General features: G+C 41.3%; 1 protein-coding gene across 5 annotated transcripts in view; it reads right to left on the bottom strand.

The window, feature by feature from the left end:
* Window positions 1–16,686, bottom strand: part of CDK6 (cyclin dependent kinase 6) — a 143,111-nt gene extending 126,425 nt beyond the window's left edge. Inside the window, exons 1-3 of one of the 5 annotated variants that reach the window (XM_072854264.1) lie at window positions 15,872–16,486; window positions 14,523–14,754; window positions 13,372–13,862 (exon numbers count right to left, since the gene is read on the bottom strand). In XM_072854264.1, coding sequence (XP_072710365.1) covers window positions 13,372–13,604 — 233 coding nt within the window. In that variant the 5' untranslated portion in view covers window positions 13,605–13,862; window positions 14,523–14,754; window positions 15,872–16,486. Of the gene's footprint in view, window positions 1–13,371; window positions 13,863–14,522; window positions 14,755–15,761; window positions 16,487–16,539 lie in introns of those variants that run through there. The other 4 variants (XM_072854266.1, XM_072854262.1, XM_072854267.1 and 1 more) reach the window with 4 other exon arrangements.
* Between the last annotated feature and the right edge of the window lie 10,018 nt (window positions 16,687–26,704).

The raw sequence follows: 26,704 nt of genomic DNA, 5'->3' as shown, positions 1-26,704 counted from the left end.
GAATCTGTTAGCATTATTGATTGATTGTAATTTTGCAGGCTGTTACCAAACAATGTGGGCTGACACATTTTAAGATTATGGAAAAATAAAACTTCAAATTAAAAAAAAAATATTCCAAGAGATAAAGGTATAGTACCACTGCTTTCCAGGCACTCAGGTCTTGGATAATTCAGAGTGGAATATAAGTTAGGCACCAGAATTTTCCCACTACTTGCAATTGTACAATCACATCATTTGCTCAAAGGAATTGGAGGCAATGAAACTAGGTGTAGCACCAGAATTTTATCAATAATGAGAGAATTAGCCCACTTAGTGGCAAATTCTGTATAAGACCAGTATGGCAGAGTGAAGGGAAATGAGAAAATTATGCAAGGGAAACTGCATGTGAGAAAGCTTTGAAAGGTGCCTCAAATCACTGGTAGGCTGCATGACTGGCCATCTCCAACACCTGTCTTCAGCAACTCTTCTTCCTCTTGTAAAAGATTAACAAGTTTTGACCAAAATGGCTGCTGCTGGAGCTTAAAATTGGGTACAGGGTAACCAGGCAATGCCCACCCATTCCAGCTACATCCTGTTCCCCTTAGTACTTTAACGCCAAGCACAAACTAGAAGCAGATTGTCTGAAGTCAGTACATTTCACAGAAACCCACACTCTGCTATTAGGAAAAAAAGTACATCATTTTTGCCAACTGATAAAAAAAGTGTCTGGTACAAACCCTTACCAACAATCCATATACTATAGACTTTGGTAAAAAAAAAAAGTTCCCCTATAATAGTAATTTCTTATTTGATTACCTCCTCTAATTTCTCATAGTTCAAGTGCCCTCTGATTTCAATACTAGCTTTTTGTTCCCCCACCCCTAAAATAATTTCCTATTTGCTTTTGTAACTTCTCTTATTTGCTGTACAAACTCCCTCCTAGTGTTTCCACTTTCCACTTTCAAACGTGAACCATACTGGCATTAATCTCATCTAGCTGTGGTTGGGTAGCAGGCTATGGTTGGGTGTCCACTCTGCATTAGCCACCTGGGCTCTCTCTGCAGTCAACCAGAGAGAGGCAGGCGTTTCCAGAGAGCAATTCAGTCTGCTCCAGGGTGGGTATGGAGGGTGAGTGGGATGAATTATTCTCAGAAAGCACATCCTCTCTCTGCAGTCACTATGGGGAGACTCTAAATGACTAGGATGGTGCATACTTTTAATATTCAGATGGTTAAAGTTAGATGTCTGCTCACAATTATCTTACATTCCTGTTTTATTTTTTTACACATGGCTATGTGTACCTTCTCTGCATCCATCATGATATACTGGAGCAGAGTCATAAAAGGGGTAGAGAAAGTTTGGTGACTCCCTTTGACATCCCCCACCCCTCCAGAGAGTTTGAGGAATCCATACGTTTAAACTGTCCTGCTATATCTAGTGCCCAGGAAGAGGCTATAGATCCAAAGCAGCAGCCAGGATTTCCAGTGGCTGGACAGAGCATCACCAGGGAAAGGTGTATGTCCCAAGTGACAAAATGTGTTGCTACAAATCTCTATTTAAGTACCTACCATGCTAAATCTAAGCATTTTCATATCCTTCCTCTTGACTGTTGAATTTTTTTTACCTCTGGTTTATTAATTTCTCTTTTCTAAAGCCTATTGTTGCTACATCAAGTTTGGGAACCATCCCTTTCCCAAATATATCAGATTTTATTATTGTGGTCACTGTGACTGTGTGTCTTGACTATAAGAATTTCTTAAGCCAGCTACTGCAAGTTACGTCAGGCTATGCAGAGAGTGATCTCTCTTCCTTGTACTCCAGGAACAGCTGCTTCATTGATGGTGTCTGCAAGTTTTGTCTTTAAACTTTGTCTCATTTGTCCACTTTAGTATGAACAGTAGTTTAAATTGTTCTTTATTACTGTTTTAGTAAACTTAGTTGACTTTCCAGAATTATACACTCAATATCCTTTCACTGATCTAGAGGATGGCAGAAGATTTAAATTTGCTTTTCATTACTTAAGTTTTGTTTCTGCAGAATGGGCTTGTCCACTCTCAACTTTGGGTTACGGGAAATCTTTGCAATGTATTTTCTTACAGACATCACAATATCCTATTGATTTAGGACATTCCAATATACTTAAAATGTCTTCTAAAAAGACTCCCTCATCAGTGTTATTCGCCTATCTGGGTTTTATCTATAGCCACAAATACCTTTCATTTTTAGTTAAATGGGTTACCTGGCTCTTCTGTGCAACTCCTAACTATTCTTGCTGTTGTACTGCTGTAGTCTTCAGTTCCAGTCTATTTCTGTTTGTATTTTTTCACTACTGCATAAAGATTTGGTTTTGAAATAACTGACATCTCTGAAAGATGTTTTAATTCACCAAATAAAAAGCAATAAAACTTTATTGATTTCTTAAGAAGAGAGGCAACATGGATAATAAGCAGCATAGAATTACATAATGCCAAGTAATGCTCTTTTTTTCTTTTTTAATGATGTTACAAACGTAAAGGCAATGTGATGAACGGGATTCCATGCAATGAAGAGATACAGGTGCTCACTTCCGCAGAAGTACTAACTTGTTTGGGCCCTTCCAAGAATGCCAAATCTTTTACGTTTAATGAGACATTTAATTCTGATTTTCAGGCTATAGTCATTGATTCAAACCTGTCTGGATATGGGTATATTGCTTTGATCAAAACTTGTTGCTCAGCGTTTTATAAAAAGCAGAGATGAACATTAAGGCAACAAATTGATTAGAGATGTCTGAGAGGAAACCGCAGAGATCAGTGGGTAGGCCTATCTCCATTAACAATCTAGAAGGTTATCTAAGGATAAACAACACACTAATTAAAAGTGCAGGTGCTGCTCAATCTCTATGTTGTAAAGATCACAAATACAAACAAAGTATGCTGTTAGATAACATTAGCAAAACGAGATTCACCTTATAACCTACTTCCTACTAGAGAAAAATAATACAGGTCATTAACTTGCACCATCCTGAAGAAACCTGGAAATCAGTAATAAAGGTTCTAGTGCTGTGCTAGTGAATAACAAGGTAGACATAAACTTTCAAAGCTATACAGCAATCAGAAAGTCTCTAACTGTAGCTATAGAAGCATTTTCTCTTAAAGAAGGGAGATGTACATGGCACTGAAATGGCCATGTCTGTGATGCAACCTGGAGTTCGGGGGTAAGCACAGCATTGTACAAATTGCTTAAGTGACAACATAGAGATAGATACCCCATATTTCCGAGGGTACTTACTAAGGCAGAGAGGAATTATTTGTGGTGCTAAAAGGGAATGTAATTAGGAGGAGTGAAACAGGTCAACAGAAACTTTGAGTCCATATCAGTGAAAAACCACCTAATGAAAGAACTATTTTTATACCCCAGTTTGGTAAACTCAATAGTTGCAGCACCTAAAATCTGAATGGTAAAGTCTCAAATGTGCATGCTTGATGGGACGCCTCTGCACAGTCTGCCTGTCCTAACGCATTTTTGTTCATCTTAACATTAGGAATTTATGATTGGAACCATCAGAGCTGTTTGAATCAGTGTAGCTCTACGGACTTTAACTTCACCAGCAGAAACTCAAGCCTTAAATTTACAACTGCATCCTTGGATTAGCTGGGAGATGTGGATGTAATTCCCCCGTTAGCAGTGAGTGTTAGGCTGCCCACACAGATGAACAGTTAACTGTGCATATTGGTTTTCAGAACATATTACAAGAATAACCAGAAGATCTTCCTTCAACTGTAATCTGCTAGTTAAAATATTGTATATATGATGATCCACTACTGCATAGTCAGAGCACTTAAAGATCAGAACTCTCTTTTCTGGAGAATACCATCCAACTACAATTTATTGAAGGGCTGTCATTTATTATGAGACACAGTGATATTCTAGAGACCCACAAGACTTTTTCTAGGAAAATGATTTGATCACCAGTGAGGGCAACTGAAAAGCAAAAATCATATATAATACATAATGCTGTAAATCTGAAGAATCTAATTTCATCTTGAATATGCAACATAAAAAACCATCACAATATTTTTATATGATGAGAAAAGGGGTAGAAAGTCAAAGCTAGGAGAATGACAGAATGTGGGAATCTTACTAAGACTTACTAAAAGGGATACAATTTTAACATTGATACGATATATCTGAGAAACCCACCATATTTCTATTTATATGCTGGATTTTATTCTAACTTTATTCAAAATGCTGTTGGTAGGGTTGTTTAAGTTGTTGTAAATAAAAGACTTTCATATCCTATATCTGTTCTTAAGATCACAGGGTTTTTTTAAAATGTATGATTATGTATTATGCATTATGCATTAAAGGTTTCCAATTTTTTGTAGAAACACTCACAAGGAGTGCAATTCCTTGTTATAATGAGTGAAAGTTAAATGTGACAGTCAATGGCTTCACAGCCCTCTTTTTATGGCGAAGGAGCAGAGTGGGCAAGTCCTCTAAGGTTGTTTCTCTTCAGCGGTAGCTGTGTATCCAAACCAGAACTCCCCCAAACATCTAAGCACAGTCAGTACATTCCCAACTCCTACTGCCAAGTTAAAATGAAAACGGTCTTAGTTCAGAAATGATTGAGGTGGTTTGCTCTAATCAAATTAAACCAGCCAAATGTTCTTTTCAAAGGTAACTGTCTACTCTGCAGCTGTATGCAAAATACCACATCAAATGTGGGGAAAAAAAAAAAATAGTGATAGAATTCTATCCTTACAGTAGAGCCCTGGCTCCACAGATGAAGAGAAACAAAAGCACCAGTGCAGCTAGGAATTACATTCACAGAAAGCTCCTAGAAATATGCTAACTTAAGAAACAGTGAACAAAGTACTGAAATTTCCAGTTTATAATTAATTTATTTCAGGAAGAAGTGAATTCTCTGACACTGTTAAACAGCAACAGACACCTTCAGTTATTTATCATAGTGACCACACTTCAAATAGATATTAAAAGACTAGCCAAAGCTTCACATAAAAGAGAGAAAAAAATCACATAGGTTTTTGCATTCTATTTCTCACTTCCTTTCTCTGTTTCTATCAAAACATGTAACATTCTGCACTGACTAATGTTGCAAAAGTCCAAACTCAATGGGTTTCATTTAAACTCAGTATGATTCATCTGCACTAGAACTGAGTTTTCAATCATTAAATATGGGAAATTCCTGCAAAGATGAATTCATATGCGAGTTATTTTTTTATTTTCTTTTACTAAGAAAAGATCAGTCACCTGTTAATGATAATCCAGAGTGATAACCAGTCAGTGTTTGCATGAATGCTTTTAAAACAGTATGGAACTTTTTGCTAAGTTTGTAAATTGTTTGCTAGGTACATCATGGGAAATCTACCCCAGGGCAACTCTACCAATATCAGCAAATTGGCACATTCCAGTACACCCTCTATTTAGGTATCCGAAATTATCACCTGGTCCTAAAATTACGTGGGATGCTTCTTAGGCTAGAGACCCATCTTCTTCTAAAACCCTAAAAAGACATCTAAAGCATCATATGGAAGACTTTCTTATTACTCATATAAAACATTCTTTGTTCTGCCCAAAGAAAACACAAGTCTGTTGTTAGAATTTTAAGGCCTGATTTTAAAAGGATTATTTAGCGGAATATTTCCTTGTGAACATTTTCTAAGGATGGGGCAAATTTTCAAAGGCTAAGGGTAAATAAATAAATAGGAAAATCAATGCAATAATCTGGATGCAATGAGGTACTTTGAAACAGTTCGGAAATCAACAGTCACATTTCCACTCTTTGATGATCATCTCATCAAAAGCTTCCCAAATGGAGGTTTCCCAAATGAAAAATGTCAAAGTACACAATGGAAAAAAACACTCCTTGGAAAATTCTAAAGTGGTTTGTTTATTAAATACAAATGCTTTCTAGTTTAAAGGTATAGCTGTTAAATAACCACGCATGCGTAATTTAAAATATTTTTCAGAATGCAAGAAAATCATATGAAGAACTGATATAGGAGGAGAAATTTCCTCTCTTTCGAATGAAAAAACACAGCTTAATTATATATGTATATGGGCACAGTTATCTTTTGATAATTTGTTAGATCATTAAGAATCAACTTGTTCAGCAAAACTGGAAAACAACTAGATTTCATATGAAGAGTAAAAACCAAATGCTCTATATTTGGTTTTATCTGCAAAGTTTTGGAATGAACAGCAACTTCTATTTTATTTAGGGTCATGAAACTTTATAAAATAATTTTAGAACTTCAGAACTAAATTAAGTCAACTAAGAATTACTACAAAGACAAATAACCACTCTTGATGCCAAATTCACGTTACTGCTATATCAGGATAGTTATATTATTTATTCTGCATGATTTATTTTAACTTTTAATAGAAAAATTCTCTAGAAATAAGGCTTCAGTTAATGTAATACATGAATAAGAATCAATATCTGTGATTCATATTCTTATGTATATTGTCCCTGAACTCTATTCAGAAGACCATTTTAAAATTCAGTGTATATGTAATATCATAGCTATTTCTACTCGATAATGCACTTACATCTGTGCTAAACTTCAAACAATGTCTTAAATCCCACCAAGTGTACCTGAGTGACTTCACTTAGTGCTTTGCTAAGTCATAGCCTCCAGCCTACTCTTTTTCAAACACCTGGAAAGTGGGCACTTTCCTTCTCCCTGCTCTGTTCTGCACTTCAGATGGTGGTAGGTACTGTGAAGCAAACTGGAAAGTCCCAATTAATCTACCCAGGCCCCTGTTTGCTGGGGTGGACCATCCACTTTCCTGTCCTTTTCAAGGCTCAGTTTTGAATCCTGGACCCAAGTCCAGGGGATGCCGACACTTTGCCTGGCAATCACAGGCTGTCACCAGTAATGGTTGTGGCGTAATGGTTTTCCATTCTGGGCAGGACCCAGCAAGACTAGATCTCTTGAAGAACAGCATAGACATAACCATGCACAGATTTAAAGAAGGAAGGGAGCACTGGACATAATCTAAAATGACTAACATTTACTCCCACAAAGACTGGAAACATGTTTTTTGTAAAAAGCTTAGATTCAGAATAAGATAAAATACTTTTCGAAGAAAGCTTGTACTCACTCCAGAAACTGAATTTCCTAAGGCTCAGAAGGCTATTCCATATTCAGTCCTTCCTTCCTGACATGCTCTTATCTTGTCCTGTTTCTGGCAGACCATGTATTCAAACTAAATCATCACATGCATTACTAATAAACAATTCATATGGACAGGAAGAATATAACTTCTTTTCCCTGTACGTGCTTATTCTGTGTACTGTAGGGTTGCAAGCAGATGATGACAGGCCAGCATTCATGTGCAGTCACTTCACAATGTCCTCTGCCAACTTAACAAACTTCTCCAAATCCTACCTACTGCCAAACCCTGTTCAGCGTCAGCCACATCGTTCCCCTTTGCCCTCTCGCCATGAGAGAAGCCATGTTTCCAGGTAGGCTGTCCCCTCCTCCCCAAGACCTTTGCAGTGTTCCTCCTCGCAGTGGTCGGTCAGTGCAGGGACCATCTCCCTTCCCCTCCGACCACCACCACTCTCCAGCCTGGAAATGCTCTCTCCCACCAAGGCACTTCCCGTCTTCATGTCTGCCTTGAAGACCATCCTGTTTGTGTTAGACTAAAACTGACTCTGAAGCTCATTCAGTTTTTCCTTCCCATTACTCATCCACCTCTTCTACCTCAGCTGAGACTCATCTGCCACATTAATCCCTTTAACCTTGGCAAACTTCAAGTTCAGTTTCTTCTGCTTCACTCCACCCCTGCATCTTATTTTACTCTTTCTGCATGCAAGACAATCCCTTCACCTAGCAATGCAGAGGTAACCCTTTCTTTCTCTCCAGGGACCTGCCAGATGCCATATGAGTGGTGCTACACAAAAATAAATTGTATGGCACAATACAGCACACTGCTGATCTGTACGAATGATGTCACACACTAGAAGTTTAATGGTAGCTTGGCAGAAAAAGGAAGTAAGGAAGGAAGCAGAATTCACTGGAGACAAACACCCCCTAAAATAGAAATGTTTCACTTGACAGGATGGAACATCTCAGTGATTTTGAGAAGATCATCCTTTAAACTTATTAACAGTACAGTAATAAAGCCAGCGGCCAATATCAACGTTACCACAAACTGGAAAGAGAAACAAAATTAGCTACTGCACTTTGAAATTCTTTTCCCTCTGTATGTTCCTGTATAATTTCAGTTTAACAAACAGAACAAAGCAAAACAACTACAAGTTCAAATTGCCTTGCAAAAGTTTAGCTAGCTATTGATGAGCTGCTACAGATACGTTCTGAATGCTCTATCAGATTAGACAGGGAATTTTAAGACACTTATAAAAAGACACTGTCTAAGTATAACGCAATTTTGAGCACCAAGCCATTATACACTTCTGGGACCTTTGAGCAGTCAAGTGCTGGTCTTTATGTCAGGGCACATGGGGATGGGGGAGTCAAGTGTGCCCCAGCCTCTTCCCTCCACACTCAGGTTGCCTGGCCGAGGCAATCAGCTGATGGGCTCCATCCAGTACTCAAGTTCAAACCAAGAGATAACAGCATGGACCCCTGGACTGCAAAAGCGGGGAAAAAGCAACATGACAGTATTGCTGTACCACAGAGGGCAGTTTACAGTGTCATTTATATTTCCGTGGATATAAAATCACATAAAACCTTGAACATGGCATAATTGTGCAAATACTCGTAATTACTGGGTTTCCCCCACACTGATCCGTATACCAGAAAGACTGAGGAATAGAGTTACGCTTGCAGCTAGGTGGATCATTCTGTGAAACCTCAGTCAATTAGCTGGGGCACCTCTTCTGCAAGTTAACAGGAAGAACTAAGATTTTTAATTCCTTATTATATGGTAATGATGACCCTGAATGGCAAGATTTCTGACACTTATCTTTGAAATAATAACCCAGATTAGATTATATTCTAATAGATTATATTCAATATAATTTTGGTTATTTTAAAATTGAAGACTTACTAACCCATGAAAATACTAAAAAAGTTGTATTTATAAAAAAGTACAAGCCAGGAAGCAAAAATATACAGCTTTGAAGGTTTGCCCTTTTTGCTTAAGGTTTAACACTATTAAAACTGTTAAATATATATATGTTAGAAAACAAGCACGGCAAGAATTACAGTATTCTATCTTGTATGCCACCTTCCCAGAGTGCAAATTCACAGTTTGATGGATGATTAACATTAGGGGAAAATTATTCATCTGATTACCAGCAGGAGAGAGATAAAATGAACACTATATATTGCTGAATTTAGCATTATAATCACAAGAAGAATTTTTACAGATATATTGCAGCAGGGAATACTCCCAGTTTTACACACAGGAATTTCCTGAATCTAATATGTCATTTATTCCTGGCAAAGTCTGTCCTTTGTCTACATATATTTCATTTTTCCCAAACAGAACAGCACTAAGCTACATAAGTGCTGGACCAACTTTTGCCAGATTTAACTACTGTATATAGTAAAGCTTTAGTAAAGCATTACATCTTATTATCTGAAAGGTGAGCTAGAGGAGCACCTTAATCATCCTACCAGTTACAAAGGACATTTCAAAGCCTACAACATACCTCATTTTAGAGCAATTCACAGTAAGATTTACTCTTGAAGATTCTATTTTTTACTTTGTTTTGTGAAGATAAATAGAACAGAGTAAGGTGTCCTGACGGAGAGGAACTCTACAGAAGGGCAAATGTGAACAGGAGAGGATTTTAAGCATATCAGTCCTTTTAACTGTATTTTCCCCATGCCTTTCTGTATACTATTTTTGACAGTCTTACAAGATTTTAGATCAGTCCTCCAGGCCTTATTTCCATTACAGTCAATAGTCCAGAGACTTTCTACGATCACTTTTCTGATGAAAATTAGACTTCCTTTCACTTCTTATCTTGCACCTTGTTTTGCTTTATTCTGCAGTGAAGTCTTATCTAACTTCATTATCTATCATTGTAAAAGCAACTCTGCTGCGAAAAATGCATCTCTTCATTGTACGAATATGGAAACGATAGACTTGGAGAGAAGGAACGCGAAACAAAGCTCTCATAATTAGCATGCAGTAGCATGGAAAAATATGAGAAATACTTTGTTTAAAATTATTCTATGCTATTTAGACATTTCTGCTTTATGGAGAAAATTCTCTTCCATCCCCAATGCCAAGCACTGGAAACCAGTTTTGGCTCTAAGCATTTCTCAGGATTTTAGAGGAAGGGAATCTGTGACCGCTATGACAAACCTGGGCTGCAGTAGCAATGCTGGTCCTGCATCCTGGCTCTGTGACCAACAAAGCCATGGAGCTCCACGTCTGCCTACCAAGTACCGGGTCTTTTCCTTACCAAACTGTTCTTCACGGTCAGCACCACTTCATGGAGACAGAGAAGCCCTGGACTGCTGAGCTCCTTACTGTACTCTCTGGAGATGTCCAGACCTACCATTTGAGTTCAGCATGACATTCACCATAAGTTCATGTGGCCTGTGATTTCTGCCGTTGCCATCAGCTGATGGCAGAGTACCACAGCCGAGCACAGGGCATGTGCGGCTCATCTGTTTAAAGTCTGTCTAAATTTTGACTCACAGAATGACTGTCGGTTTGCATTGAGCAACTCACAGATCACACATGCCATTACTCAGAGGTAACAGATTCAACATTATATTTGCAGTTCTCACTTATTTCTCTCAGGCTAGTTGCCTGTAATATTCAGAAAAAAGCTAGACGTCCCCTCGAAATAAAAAAAAATTGATTTTAAATATTTGTGTTGTTATCCCAGTGCTCTGAAAATGATGTACATTTTAATCCAGTATGTAGACAATGCATTTGACATTATTTTTATTTAGTGGCCTGGCCATGATACCAGTTCCCAGAATGTATGCCCAAACAATGAACATTTTTGTGAGAATAGTAAGTTAAATAATTAAGTACAGCTAGGTCAGCTGCTTAAAATTGCAGATCTTCTTTTACAGTATTTCCTTCTCTATCTACATAATACAAAAATAGACCTTTAATTTCAATAAATTACAAGCTCTTCTACCTTATTTTGCAATGCAACTGGGGCATTTAAATATTTTCAAATAATCTTTCATTATAAGGATATGATTTCAGTCACACCAAAGTGCTACTTATAGCTTCATCTGCTCTACAGATTAAAAACATGCACAACAGAGCAAAGTTTTTAAATAGCATTCCTCACATTTTAGAAGAAATAATGTTTGAAATTGCTTCTTATATTCCCCTGCCTGTTTGTGGAAAAAGGTGTGCAGCCGAGGTCCCAAGCATCCTGATGTATCACAGACCAACCCCTTGCATCTGAAATGATGCTTATGGCAAAAGGTACAGGCTTCACAACACCACTATGAGGACCTGGAACACACTTTCAGAGATTTTTATATTGAAACTACATTCTCGTATTGCTGGTTGAATTACTTAACTGCTTGCAGAGAATGAATTTTCATTCAAACTTGTAAAAATATTTTAAGCTTCACTGTATTTATCCAATGCTATGTCGAGATTGCACTGCACTTAAACCCAAGCAAAACAAGCCTGCAGCTGGATAGTCAGTTCATCAAATAGCTCTTTGGAAAACAATAATTTTATTTTCATGATGTTGCTGAATTCAGGATTAAAAAGCTCTTAAAAAAAATCCTTTACTTTATATGGAAAGATCTCAATGGCAGAAAAATTCGTAAGTATTGTTGTGTTGAATTATTCCCAAACAAGGTTTACAATTTTCAAATACGTAAATGTCTAAACCTGGACAACTAAATCCTCATTTAGTCTCATAAATTATTGGGCTGGATTTCAGAGATTTTGAGAACTCTCAATTATCTCTCTACTGCCAAGGAAGAACTTTGTGTGCACTCCTCTGTAAACCAAGCCACTTGATTCGGTGATCAAATACAACATGTTGTCCACACAAAGATGCTCCCACTTTTGAAATTTATTGACTAAGCCTCTGGCATTACTAGGTGCCAGTCAAAATAATGGTTATTAATCAAGTTGTGGATTTGCTTGATTAGCAATGGAAAGTGTGAGCTGCAGCCTGTATCCCATCGCTCACTGCAGTGAAATCGATGATGCGCACTCCATTATCAGCATTTCAGAATACACGTGCTTTGCCTATTCAGTTTAGACAGAAATGAGACTGTTGTATTACATTGCCTTGAGATGAACAAAAATGAATTTATCTCTAGCTATTCACTTTTGTATTTTAAATATTACTCTCTGTCTCACCTTTCCTCTTGCACCTACTATAAACCCCTTCATCTCAGACCCTAAAACAGGAGGATCACAGCTACAGTCCTTTTTGAAGGTCACTTCTAACTTCAGAGTGTCTATTTCTCTAGGACTGAAAGAGTCTTGATGTTAGTGAGGTAGACAATATTTTCCTTTTTCTATGCAATATGTGCGTACAGCAATGCAAATAACAGGAAATATTCTTGTTAATACAGCACCATCAGCAAGATGCTGACCAGTTTCAAATCATTGCGTACCTGGGTATCTGCAAAGTGAAGCTTACTTGTTACAGTTCATAATATTAATAAAAGATGCTCACAGGCTGCTGGAAGTTTCCAGCTATAGAAAAATGTAAGAGGTTACAGTAGGGCCAGCCTTACCACTGAGAGAATCTGTTCAAGAACACAGGTCATTTATCTGGGGTTTATGCTACCGACATGACAGAAAGGACATCCTGGGGCCACTGCCATCATTTTGCAAGCAAGGCTTGACATCTGTACTGTTGCACTCTTGGTAGTACAATCATCAGCACGCGGTAAAATTAGTACCAGTGAAACAGTATTCAACCGTAAGGCCGCCTGCAAAGCTTGAAGTCTTAAGCTGTTACTTCTCTTTAACATGATGATCTACAACTCTTTATAAAAGCATCTAAAAAGGTGGAACGCACATTCCACTACCGCTCTTATAATCTTTGTCATTTCGATAAAGAATAGAGCTGCTAAAATCAGATGCAGATGGCAGAACTAATACTTGAGACAAAACCAGGAGATGCTGGGGTTTTTTCATTCTCTCTTATGCCTGAGGAAATAGTGTATATATGGCTCCTTGCCCATCCACTCAAACACTTAAGTCACACACCTATGCCTCTGGAGATGGGTGTTTGTGTGTGTGGGAGGCAATGCACAGGGATGAGGTGAGGTCTGGCAGGCAGCACCATGGCCTGCTGAAACCTCAAACCACACTTCATGTACACAGTTTAGTGCTCACTTCATCCACAAACCCAAACTAGTGTCCAGTCCATTTATGTACCCAAGCTCTTGCTTGCCCAATGCATGTACTAAAACCAGGACCCTGCTGATCGGGACGCCTGCCCCACTTCCTCACCTGACCACGTTGGGGTGCTCGAACGTCTCCAGGTGCCTCAAAACTGCCACCTCTCGGATGGTGGACAGCGGCATCCCCTCCTCGCTGGTCTGCACCCGTACCCGCTTCAGCGCAACAAAGCGACCTCCATTCTTCAAGTCTCGGGCTTTGAACACCTTCCCGTAGGCTCCTTCCCCAATCTCAGCCACACATTCATACTGCTGGTCAGCCAGGTTTGTGCTGTCCTTATCCATGCTGGCGCTGCTCCTCTTCCTCCCGTGCTCCAAGCGCCTTGGGGCAGCTCTGGGTCTCGCTCGCTTTCTGAAAACTAGTACTTTGCTCGCGTTGCAGATACGCCACGCACTTGGCACCTCTGCCAGAGGGGCAGTAGGAAGCTCTTGCCCTCGTGTCCTCGTTCCTCTTCTGTACAGGCCCCAATGTGCCTCCTCTTTTGGCCACCGGGAATTATCATACAGTCTTTGGGAGCATTGTCTGTGTAAAGCCAATTAGATCTGGAGGACAAACCAAGCAAGAAAAGTGAGTTTAGTTTACTTCATTACTTTGCATCATTCAAAACCTGAGAAAATAAAGCTGATATAGTAGATAGCTACAAGCAAAGCAAAAATGTGGTGCAAAGGAAGACGTTGAACCACCAGGGTGACACATGTATCAACGTTCCTGCATGGCTGATACAACACTACATAGTTATCATGGTCTGCACAGAAGGCTACAACACACAGCTACAGAGCAACCACGTGCTGTGGGATTTTACTGAGCAATGGGCTGAATACGAGGACCCTGTGAGACCTGAATGATGGGGATGACAGAGCAACCTGTGCACGTGCGAGAGGAAGTTATGTCCAGGAGCTTATGTCAGGACTGCAGGACTCACAGGTTTCTTCAGTGCACACGGTGGGGTCTTGGAAATATATCCCATGCTATCTTACTGTTACTTATTTGTAAATGATAGCACTTGGAGGTTTCAGCCTTGATCTGCTCGCCCCTGTGCTAAGCCCTGCACGAACACATTGCAAGAGACAAGTTCCTGCCTCAAAGCGCCGGCGGGGAGGAGAAATATGTAGATATTTAAATGACGGTAATAATATGTTACCGAGCATTGTGTGCTAGAGGTAGATTCAGAAATGTACGCTTTAGCAAACTTATGAACGTGCAAGGGTTTTGGCCGCGGATACTGCTACCGCTGGATGTGCGACTGGCAGTTCCTTGCAGAACAGCACGATGAAAGATGGGCTTCAGGAACAGCACGCTCTGCTGTGTAGTGCATGAGGCTGGAGAGCAGAAGCGCTTCCTCCCGCATCCAGTTTCATCCACTTTCTGCAGGACTCTGGGCAAATCCTCTCCCCTCACAAAGCTCCGCATCAGTCGTCTCCCTTCCCCCTGCCTCTTTTTAATATAAAGACATTGCGACCTCCGGGGCTGTAGCCCTCTCCTACACTGCATTTTTACCGTCCTAGGCTTGAGGTGTCCCCGACAGCTCACTCGGGATCCCCTAACTTGAACCCACACATACAGCCAGAGGTCTGTTTTACGTTTGCGCTCATCTCACACCGCAGCTGCAGACGGAAAGAGGAGCGACCTGAAGGCAACCTGCGCCCGCCGCCCACCACTGCTCCCCGGCCGCAGCCAGAGGCACCACCCCGCCCCGCCGGCTTCGGCTGCCCGCACCAGCCGCCGCCGCCCCGCCCCGCCCAGCGGGCAGCCCCGCGCCTCCGCGCCCGCAGCCCCGCCGGGCGGCACCGCGCGCCGGCCGCCGCGCCTCGTCCCCGCCGCCGCGGGGGACACGCGCCCCGCACCCCGCGCCGCGCCGCTGCGGAGGGCGCCCCCCGGCGGCGGGCAGCGGCGACGCGCGTGTGCGTGGCCGCGGGGGCGGCGGGCCTGGCTCGGCGCGGCCGCTGCGCCCGGTGGAAAGTTACCGCTGGCCCTGCCCGGGCACGGCGGGACACCGGGGGCGGCCCCCGGCCCCCACCGCCCGCCTCGGCGCCCAGCTCCCCTCCGCGCGCGCCCCACACGCGGCGGGGGGGGGGGGGGGGGCGGCGGGGGACACGCGGGGAACCGCGTCCCCCCGCTTCCTCGCAGGGGACGGGGACGGCCCGGCTCGGGTTCTCGGCAGGACGCTGAGGGGACCCCCCCGGCGGCTCCCCGGGAGGGCGGCCCCCTCCCCCGCGACCCCCTCCACGGCCCCGACACGGGGGGCACCCCCACGCCGACCCTGATGGGGGTGCGGCGGCACCGCGGGGCGAGCTGCCCCCGGCCCCGGCCGCCGAACGGACGCGTCCGCGGTGCCGTCCGCGGGGGGGTGCGCGGCGTGGGCTCCCCGGGCCGGGCGGGGGGCGGCGTGTGGGCCACGCCGCCGGGCCGGGTGCGCGGAGCACATGGGCGCGCCGCGTTACCTGGTGTGCGCCACGGCCGCCTCCACCGCCACCAGATCCCCAAATAATCCTCAGCCCCGGGGGGGGGGGGGTGTTGGGGAGGGAGGGGGTGAGTCCTCCCTAAAACAAACCTCCCATTGAGCGAGGCGGGGTGGAGAGCCGGCCCGGGGTCTGCCCCTTCACATGGCGATGTCTCCGGCAGGTCCCGGCAGCGGCCGCCCGGGCCACACAGGTAGCTGCTCCGCGGCTCGGCCGCCCTCGGCTCGCATCCTCCTGCCGCCGCCGCCGCCGGGCTGCACCTTGGCGCAGAAGGCAGCTCGCACTCGTCCCCCAGCCCGCTCCTCCCGCCCCCACCCTGCCCGGGGAAAACGAAAACGCGAAATAAAAATCGCGGCCGGCGGCCCCCGGGGAGCTGCAGCGCCGCGACCGCAGCCCCGCCGGCCGCAGCCTGCCGGTGCGGGGCTCGGGCACCGGCCCTCGGCGCTGCCGCTGCTCCGCCGCTGCCCGCTGCGCTGCCTCTCCTCGCTCGCTCCCTCGGCCTCTGTTCAGCCTGGGAGCAGCAGCAGCTTGCTTTTTTTTTTTTCCCCTCTCCTCAACTTTTTTTTTTTCCCTTGCTTTCCCACGCTGGCTGAATGTGACTTGACCCCGTTTCAAAAAAGTTTGACATAGTGCTTCAACATTTCCGCATTCCTCCCCGACTACAAAGGCTGCAGCCGCCTCCTTCTGCTTTCTGTCTCTGCTCTCTGTCTTCACACTCAATGAAATCCTTCATGTGCCTCTGCCAAAGGCAGCCGCATACCGCAAGGGTCGCCGCGAGCGCCGCGGCCAGGCATGGCCCGGGGCGAGGCGCCCCGGGGGGTCCCGGCAGGGCCCGGCCCCGGCCCCGGCCCCGGCTCCAGCCCCGGCCCCGCCGCCGTGCTCGGCGCTGCACGGCCGCGGGCTCAGCCGGCCGCGGCAGCACTGAGAAGCCTGACTCATTCCTAGGGCTCAGCGTGCACGGCGCTGGGAAATAACCCTTTTGGGTTGTTGTGGGTTGATGGTTTTTTTCCCCTTCCTGGGAAATAACCGTATTTTTTTTCTCCAGAAAAACGCGGATTCTTCTGTGCTTTTTCGCTACTTTCCATTCACAGCGAGCGCAGAGCTCCGGCAGGAAGTGAGCGCTCGTGAATGCTTTCGGGAAGCATCAAGAAACTTCGTTGCTGAAGAATCCCCCCCCCAGCAAAGTCTTTGCCCCGACAGGCTTGCAGCTGGAGAGGCACGGGCAGGGGGGCGAGGCGGGCAGGGTGTGCGGAGGAGCTGGGCACGCCGTCAGCCCGTCTCTGATGCGGAGAACATTTTGTAGGGAGCCGATTCCTACAAATATTGAAATTCACCGCAGAAAAAAAAAATCACAAAACAGATGCTGACCTACTCCATCTCCATGGGGGAAAACACACATCTGGAGTGCCTAACTCCCAGTTCTCCCAGCTGGTACCCTCCAGCACATGCTTTTCTGGACCTCAAGGGTGATTATGGTCCAGCTCCAGAGCCAGCCCCTATGGTGGTTTAACTGATCCAGATCCCCTCTTAGAATGGGAAGCGTAATTTAATTAAGTGGGTTTATAACTCAAAAAGTGTATGTCAAGGACTTGGCATCATACACTGATTTAGAATAAGTAAAAAAATAGATATAATACTGTACAAGCAAAGAAAGCAGCATATAATTACTCTGTCTGGACTCACAGTGCTACCGAGCATATATGAAATCCTATAGTTGAAATAAGATTTCTTTTCCTGGCTTCAAAACTGACCCCAGCAATTCCACATGCCCTTCCTATTTCTGAGAAGTTTAGAAGCAGCACTTGGGGGGCTGGTGAGGGGAAACTGGCTGAGAGCAGAAGGGAGACCTCTGATTTCCCCTGGAGAAAGGAGGGAGCTGGTACCACCCACCCCTTCAAGGAAAAGGCCAGTGGCATGTGAGTGTTTGGAGGAGACCATGCATACTTTGCCAGAACTTAATTTATGCTCATAATGTATTTTAGTTTAAATCACAGAAATTCCTCAACAACTTCTGAAGTCCGGGATTTATCAGAAAAAGATGCTGAAGTTAATGGCAAACCCCATAACCTTTAAATGTGAAAGTGTCAAAGATTCAAATACACAGATCAAATCTTTTTTTTTTTGAAGAAGTGAAAAATCACATTACGTTACAAGGTTCATATGAACATACACTACCTCCCTCCATTTCTCTGTTTTGTAACATGCTTTTCTTAAATGTATCTTCTTTCTTTCTTTCTTCCTTCCTTCCTTTCTTCCTTTCCTTCCTTCCTTCCTTTTCTTTCTTTCTTACTTTTCTTTCTTTCTTTTCTTTCTTTTTTAACCTAATATTTAGGCAGCTGTAACAGGCTTGGTAGAGAAAACCCTCCTCAGGCTCCAGGGGCACTCTCTGTCTCACTTTACATGCAAAAGGCTTCACTTTTGGGGAAGGAGAAGTGAAGTCTGGGTTGCTGTCTCCCCCAGAAGATCTCTGTATCTTTAAACTCCGGTCTGGCTCTGTTCCCGAGAAGGGACTGAGGGGCTCCGGGTCCTTTGGCCAGGTAAATGTGCAGCTTCACATTCAGGATGAACATGGAAGGGAGATTTCTGCAGTCCCCTGACATTTACCTCTGAGCTCAAATGTGCTGATTTATCATTCTCCTAATAAACAGTGTTCAACACAAACTCACCCTTTCTTCTCATATTCTCCCAATGGGTTTGGGGAGTATATGTAATGGTTCTGTCCTTTAGAAGTGTTTTATCTGCCTTTCTGTGTGGTGATGTCAGTAGAGATTGCCATGGGAGATTATAATGCTCATGCTATCAAACTCAATTAATTTGAAACATAAAAGTGCCACATAGTTAGTGTGGCTTTATATGATTCTCAGATTTTTTGCAGGGACTTTTTCAAAAAATGATGTGACTATTTTTTTTCTTTCTCTCCACCTGAAGATCAGGTAATCAAAGTACTTTGTCTCCCAAAATACAGAGTTCAAAGAAGCTATACAAACCTCTAAAATGACCTAAACCAATTTTCTCAATTTTCTTTATATAAAAGTTAGGTGATTTCAGGAAGAAATTTCCAAACATGATTCACTCTAAACATCAGCTAAAATGGATGATATTACAAATAATTTGTTATAGAGGCTGAAATTACTTACCTGAATTGTTGGAATTCTTTGAAAATATAAAATCTACTACATTTGTTTTAAAGTTCAAAGTCAAGAAGATGTTTCAAATAATATACATTTTAGAATAGTTATAAATCATCAAAAAATACACTTTAAATAAAGGATTTTTTCCTTTTAATAACAACCTTTAAAAATGCTTAATCTTTTGTTTTCATGAAAGCAACATTCTACTTTTAACATTTCTAATTTAGAATAGGTAAGTATACATTTATTTTTTATCAACAACAGAAGTTTCTGCATAGAGAAATTAATAAATTCTTTATTTCTTTTATAATTGAAAACATCTTAATTTTTAGAAATTTACAGCTATTTTGAAAAATTAATGTTTTAAGAAGCTTATTAAATATTGTTATGAAATGAATTCGGAACACCATTTGTTGCTAATTCTAAAGTTACTTAATTCTGAAGTATTTTTTGTTCTGGAAAAACAAAAACTTGGGAATGTGTATCGAAAGAGGAAGAAAAGAAATTTATTTCTACATCACTGTTTTCTGATATTCCATCAACTTTTTCTTAGTGAAAATATGTTTTTCAATATTTATCAATCCCAGTATTTTTAATTCTAGTATTTTTTTTAAATCACAGCAAGAAAGAGAAACAACTTATACTGAAATGCATTTAAAAAGGAAAATTCTAATGTGTTATTATTTGAATTGAAATTAAATTGCAATCAAACTCCATTAGAACCAAAAAGAAATTATGTTACATGTTACAGAAATCATTTTCATAAAATGAGGTCTGTAATGTTTTGCTGGAAATAATGAATAAGCCAGTGGTGTGGAAATGGATAGCAAGCAATTACCAGAATGAGTATAAAGCAGTTGATTAAAATAAGCTGGTAGCGGTGGGCACTACCAAGAAGTGTGATGAATAGACTAAGACTTTCAGAAAGGATGAGACACAGTGTATTGTTTTGCTTTGTGTATTTTATCTGTGTTTCGGGAAGAGCTGAGGTTCTGCTGGGGATTCACAGTTTAATCTTACAAGAAGTGTTCTACAAAACAGCATGAAAGTTCCTTTTCAAAGTACAGATTTTCAGAAAGCTTTTGGAAAATAGTTTGCTTTGATTATGGTGTTATTGCCGGGTTTTGTTTGTTAACTTACATCTTCAGTCTCAGTTAATGTGATTTTTAACCCATTTTTCTGGGCATTTATCCTGAAGAAAACACCTGAACTGATGAGAGTCCAACTATTGTTGTAGTAGAGAGATATCAGTCAACTATCATGAATATGAATATTTAGAACCTGCAGTAGCCAGAATTTGTTTTAAAATGGTAGCATAAATTATGGCTTTTTAGAAGTTCCCTTTAGCAAGCTGAAAGAGGTTTTATAAACAAAACAATCAGTATTTATACTGTGTGGAAAATTATTCCTGAAAACATATTTCAGATATCACATCTCATACTGAACTTGGGAAATAATTATTTTCACCTATCATTAGCTGTGTTATATGTGTGTGAAAATGGACTATAAATATTTACTAAATATTTTAAAGCTACTTTCAACAAAGCATAGGCATAATGAGAAATGTGATATAACTGAACACTAAGAATTAATTCCAATGTGAAATATTAAAATATTTTCCATATGTACCTTCTTAGTTAGTTGAACAAGAACACAAAAAAATATAAATCATATTTACAAAAAAATAATTCATTAACATTCACATAATGTTTTAACTAATTCAAGTGAGAGAAAATACTGTCTAATCCATGTAAAATATATGCAGCCACTGCATAATTGGCACTGATTAAGGTATCTAAGCCAATTACAGTATGATTATTTAGTTTATTTTTCTTTCAATCAGAGCCTTTGTTCATAGCAGATAATTTTATGTTTTACAAATTGTATCTTTCTGTTATTACAGTAATAAACTATACCGTGGGGCTATTGTTTCTCAGTACAAAGAACCATAACATAATGTTAGGCATTTACGCAGACACATATTTCCCCATATTTGTTTGTGTATGCTTTAGTAATTACCAGTCGCAGGAGTGGCCAAGAAACATGCCATGTGAAAAGCATGCCTCCAACTAACACAAGCCTGTTTGCTCCAATAGTCTCTGAATACTCCAAGGAATGCACCCGAGTGAATCCACCAGATGTATTTTCTTATCCAGCTCTTAAGGCAAGAGCCAGTGAACTTCATTGGCTTTCTTCAGGAAGCTGACTTTGGGGATTATTACACAATGGAAGATCAAGGGCAAAATGTACACCTACTGTCAAGAAAACAGCTCGCTATTTGGATTTGCATTGTTCCCTCAAAGCTTTAGCTAGGAACTGGGTCCCTTCTTGCACTCCATGCTATGCAGCATCATACTGAAAGGCAGTCTTTGCACCAAATTGCTTGCAGTTGGAGCCACGGAAATGGAAGGATAGAGAACAGGAAAGATTTGCTGAAAATCACACTGCAGATCAGTCGGGAAAAAATAGAGCAAGAAGATGGAGATTCATGGAGCCCTGATCCTGTGATCTAGCACAGGGGCAGATAAACTGTAGCATTCACGCTGCAGACGGTGTCCAAGGTGGTGGGGTCCTGGTGGCACGTTTTACACCACGGGACTGGCAGCCAGGCTGTGCCGCTGTGGAAGCTGCTAGGTAATCCAAATCCCTAACAGAAGTGACAGTGGGGAAGCAAGCCAGCGGGGTCTGCTGAGTTGGGCACTGCCAGCTCATCCTGGGACCCCACGGCATGCAGCACGAGGTGGGACTCCCGAGGAGCCGGTGCCATCTCCCATCTGTGGTCTCTTGCTGGCACTCTTCCTTTTAGCTCAGACTGCTGAGCCGAGGGGTATCTGTCTTGGCCTCAAGATTAAGATTTTTTTGGAATGGGGCTCATAGGGGTAGAAATATCGGCCACCCTGACGTTGACAGTAGCTAACAATTGAGGGACACAGTAGAGAAGGGACCTGTGTTTTATTTTCTTCAAAGTGTTTTCCCTAATTTGCAGTCACTGCACGTTGGCATTACATTCTACACTTCTTTATAGCAATATTTGGCATGGGTAAGATTCTTCCCTCTTCCTTTCTGCTCTATTTGTTTTAGTGGCTTTTACATCTGCTTCAGATAAGTGTATTTACATCTGTGCATATATATTCAATGCATGTCCGTATCTTTTTTTCTTCACACCTTTTGTAGGATGCTTATTCTTAATCTCTGTTTTCCATTCAGTGTAGGAGAGAAGCAGAGACAGATCTTTAGCTGTGAAAACTGATGTTGTCCGTGGAAGCTTTCAAAGAAAATGCTGTTTGATTTGTACACCATAAACCTAAACTTTTTGTGTCATTCAGGTCTTAAAAAATGACTCACAATATGACTTATTTTAGAGTGTAGCTGTGATCAGGAAAGTTGGCCACAGAAAACAGGACTTTACTCAGCTGATCTGGCCCCGAGTAAACATAGTCTTATCTGTTGGTAACAGTGACTAATACAAGATTTTATAAATTTTTCTTCTGTTAGTGTTTCACAGAAAGGGAGCAGACTTTGCATGTAGATAATGCATGGACCAAGTTCTTAAACATGTTCCAGTTGTGGGTTTCCTTCTGTCATGCAGAAAGAACATACCTTATCCCAGAGCCCACCCGGCATTTATCCGGTGGGTGGCCAGTAAGCCTTTTTTGTGCTGCACTTGGGAATTACGTAAATTTGATCTGGAAATCACCAGTTCACCCAGAACCCCAGCGTGCCATCTGTATAGTCACATTTTGGAGAGAAATTGCATATTTGTTCCTGCTTTTTCAAAAATGCAGTAAGGTTTGTCATAGTGTGCTAGAAAAACTGGTGTACGAGATAGGAACATGCCCTAAGTATGATATCACTGTAAATTAATGAACATTTAGCCAATAAATCAAATAGAAATAGGACCACATTCAATCTCTGGTGTCAGTCAGTAAAAATAAATTTAATGAAAATTAAGTTGAAATTATGTAACATTTGACTGCAGAAAAACTGAATATGGTAAAAGTGCTGGGAGCTAGTAAGAAATTGCTGCCCTAAAGCACCAAAGAAGCATCGTGTCCTATCAGTCAAGTGATGGAGGGGATAACGAACGGATGCTGTTCAGCTGCTGCAATAGGGAGCTGTGTTTTATTAAGTAGAAATAACTGAGAGTTACATTGTCATCGATTGATTTATATGGATTTATCAGATCTGTGCTGTTTATTGATCTGTATCAAGAAACAATTGGCTTAATTTACAGCACAGATCTATTTTAGGCATTAAAAAACACTTTCTAAAGAAAAGCATATAGTTAAGTACAAGTATTCTAGCACAGGGTCAGGCAACCACAAGAGGCAAACATCTTTTGGGAATGATCTAATCCTGCTCCAGAGAACTGGGATGGACTAGGTTATTCTGAGATCATTTCCCGTCTAGCTGTATGCATTTCTGATTATGTACCGTTCCTGAGTACAAAGACAGTAATAGTATATAAGCATCAACAACAGCTGTCACAGAATGCATAACATTTTGGATAAGGAAGTCTTTTATATATTCCGGAAAAGCACTGGGAACATGGAAACCCTGTAGCTAACTGCTCTCTAACATTTAGTAGCAAGTGTTTAACACTGATCCCCCTGCCTACAGTGTCACATCAGTGCACCCACCTCTGTTTCTTCCCAGGGAGCTGGTAAATACATGGCAACAATTTGGAAAGGGGAAAACTTGGTCTGCCTTACACAATTCCATGGATTGGAAAGCTGGGATAAGAAGGAAGGCAAAACTTTAAGAACAACCAAAATTAGTAGGAATGACAACAAGTTATACCAGCCAGTGTAATTTACCTGTATTTGGCATCCAGTGATGCCACTTATGTGTAAACTGTTGTAAAGGACAAGCACAATGCTGTGAATGTTGGTAAGGGATGTCAATATACTTACCTGTCGCATCATCTAAAATACCCATGCACTTTAAATTAGAAACTTCATTAGATAAAGATATATATTTATACATTATATACATTACACTGCCTACGAAATTGACTATATTATTCTTATCTCTATAAAGTTATACCTATGTAATGTTGAAGGAATAGTTGCCTTTTCAAGTGGTATGGAGGCTGTTGTGGATTCTTCATCTCACCTTAGTGCCATAGGGTAGGGATTGATGGCTTCTGGTCAGCAATTCTTTAATGTTGCCCATGACATAAGCTTAGAAATCCAGTGCTATTGAATCCAAATTGTCACTGTTATTGATTTTATTATACTGCACATTTGTGTAGACCTCAATATTTCTATAGCAGGCACAAAATGCAATGTATGCTGAAGTCATGTAGATAACAGTAGCTACAAAATGTTGCTGTTCACTGTTTTAAAGGAAAATTAGACTTTGCAAATAGTGGGCAGGTATGTTTTCAGGGTAAAAGCACTTCTGCCAGTATTCTGTAGAGTATAACGTGATCTCATTGCACATGGATTTACATGCATAACTTCTATTAAAATAAATCAATGTTACTTGCATAAATGCCCTTGCTTGTCCACAGGAATAATGTATCCCTTAAGGCTGCAATACAGTTTAATCTGTTTAGTAAATGTAATGTAATACTACAGTATGAAAAAGACTTGGGAAACTAATGTTGAGCATGCACTAACTCATTTTAGGAACATTCCAGATTCATAAATACATGAGCTGTTTATTATCCACACATACCAGAAAGCTTCTATCAAATATAATTATGCAGTACATTATGTACAATGGATGCCTGCCAATATTCCCTACTTGTACGACCACTATTATAGGGTGGTCAGTTCTGAGTATGCAGTCTGGCCTTCATCAAGAGATACTCTCCTTAAGCTGCTTTAGAAAATTAATTCTTTTGTTTTCATGCCTGGTGCAAGCAATGTGCAGTAGTTATCAAAAGCCAACATTGATATCAGGATGTCACATTTTTAATTTCTACACCAAGCAGAGGAGGTAAACATGGGATTTCAGGTACCAGATAATGGCAACAGCCAATTTACAGCTACACTGGATCAGAACAAAGATCTCTGTAGTGTAGTTTCTGACAGTGGTTAATAATGTATGCCTAGGAGAAGAGTTTAAGCGTAGCACTATCAGTTCCCTGCTCTACTATTACTTTTTCAAGATAAAGGAAATTGTCTGATGCCTAGAACTAGGGATTAAAACCCCAAAGTTCAAGTTCCTAGCTTCACCTCTGCTATTAGTACATAAAGCTGAGCAAATAAGAAACAGTGTGTGCACCAGCCCAGCAATTGCTAACGTGATTCCCTTATCCCTGTTTCACAGGGTGAAGACTGTGAAGGGTCCTACACAAGGGAGCACTGTCATTATTTATGACAGTGAAGTAAAACCATTATTTATCTCTTCCTAGCTAAGAATATCCCAAACTTTAATGGGAAATTGCATCACCTTTCAAGCGTGGGTGTACATAGGCACACATGCGTGTACACACACAGCTCAAATATTTTGCTCTGAACAAGATCTAACATTGCTGACAAAACCTCACCAAGTATTAAAAAGAGATGACATTAAAAGGCAAAATAATTACCTGAGGGTTAACTTTATAATTGCATATTTTGTGATAATGCAAATATATTGAAATCAGATTTAATAAATGACAAAGTTATGAACAAAATTGTACCGAATACTTGGGCTCCTTCTAAGCTGAGAGACCTGGGAGTGCTGCAGTACTCCATGTCAGGGCAAGACCAGGGTGTGTACACCTCCCTCTTCCTCCTCCTTTCCCTATTCTCTATGCCCCACTTTCTGCAAAAAGTAAACCCCGATTTCTGGGCTGGACAGGACCTGTGGCACCTTCCCGCCATGACAGAGAGACAGAGCCCAGTGGCTTACTGGAGTTCCTCACTACAGATCAGCTTAGATGTACTTCTGAGATTTCTAACACCCGACTAACATAGCTATTTTATTTTTTTTTTGTTTCCTAAAAGCTTTGCCATGTGAAAATTTACTGCACATATTTCCTAAGTACTTAGGGAAAAAACAAACCAGAAGCAAGAACAGAAACCAATAAAGGAGATGATAGATAGGTGTATACAGCCTGCTTCATTCAGCCTGTCCACTATTGGTGTAAGAGCAGCTCTTACTGAAATCTTTCTAAGTCTCTCTGCTTCACTGATTAAACTTCCCTGATCTGTTTTTATGTCACAACTGAAAACATCGACCAGATCTACCCTTTGGCACAGTTCAGCAGTGAACCTCTCCATACTAATTCTATGACTGAATTTCAGTTTATTCTTATATATGGCTTGATTCCAGGAAAGACTAATGCATCAAAATGTAACTTCCGAGGAATTTGGATGTCCAGATTTATAATCACAGTTCCGAAAACTCCCACTTTCCTACTGCCTAAACTGAAGTACAGTGAATTAAGTAATTAAGGTTTCTGCATTTGGGGATATAGCTGTTTCCAGAAATGTCCAATAGTAATGTAGTACAAAAGTCATTAAGACAGTAACTTTAAAAATCTACGAAGAACAATAGGCTTCTCATAACGTCTATCTGAAGGCAGAAGTTAGACTGGTTTCTTTCCAAGTACACGTTTACATATTGTTTCCACAGTCCTTGAAAGCTCTTAACGGTTACAAGTAACAGCTTTACCGTAACACCTGCCATTCTGAGAAAACCAGATTGCTGCAGTTAAAAACTAAAGGTGTTCTTATATTTATTGTATAGTTAGAGCACTTTCCCATACTTAAACCACTGTTTATCAGAGACTAATTATCCAAAGGATTTTATTGCAAGATAAGAATCTTACTGCAATTTTCACTTTTTTATTGCATG

The sequence above is a fragment of the Ciconia boyciana genome, chromosome 2 (assembly GCF_034638445.1).
Source record: "Ciconia boyciana chromosome 2, ASM3463844v1, whole genome shotgun sequence".
In the NCBI taxonomy this organism is placed as follows: domain Eukaryota; kingdom Metazoa; phylum Chordata; class Aves; order Ciconiiformes; family Ciconiidae; genus Ciconia; species Ciconia boyciana.
This window is presented reverse-complemented; position numbering and strand designations above follow the sequence as displayed.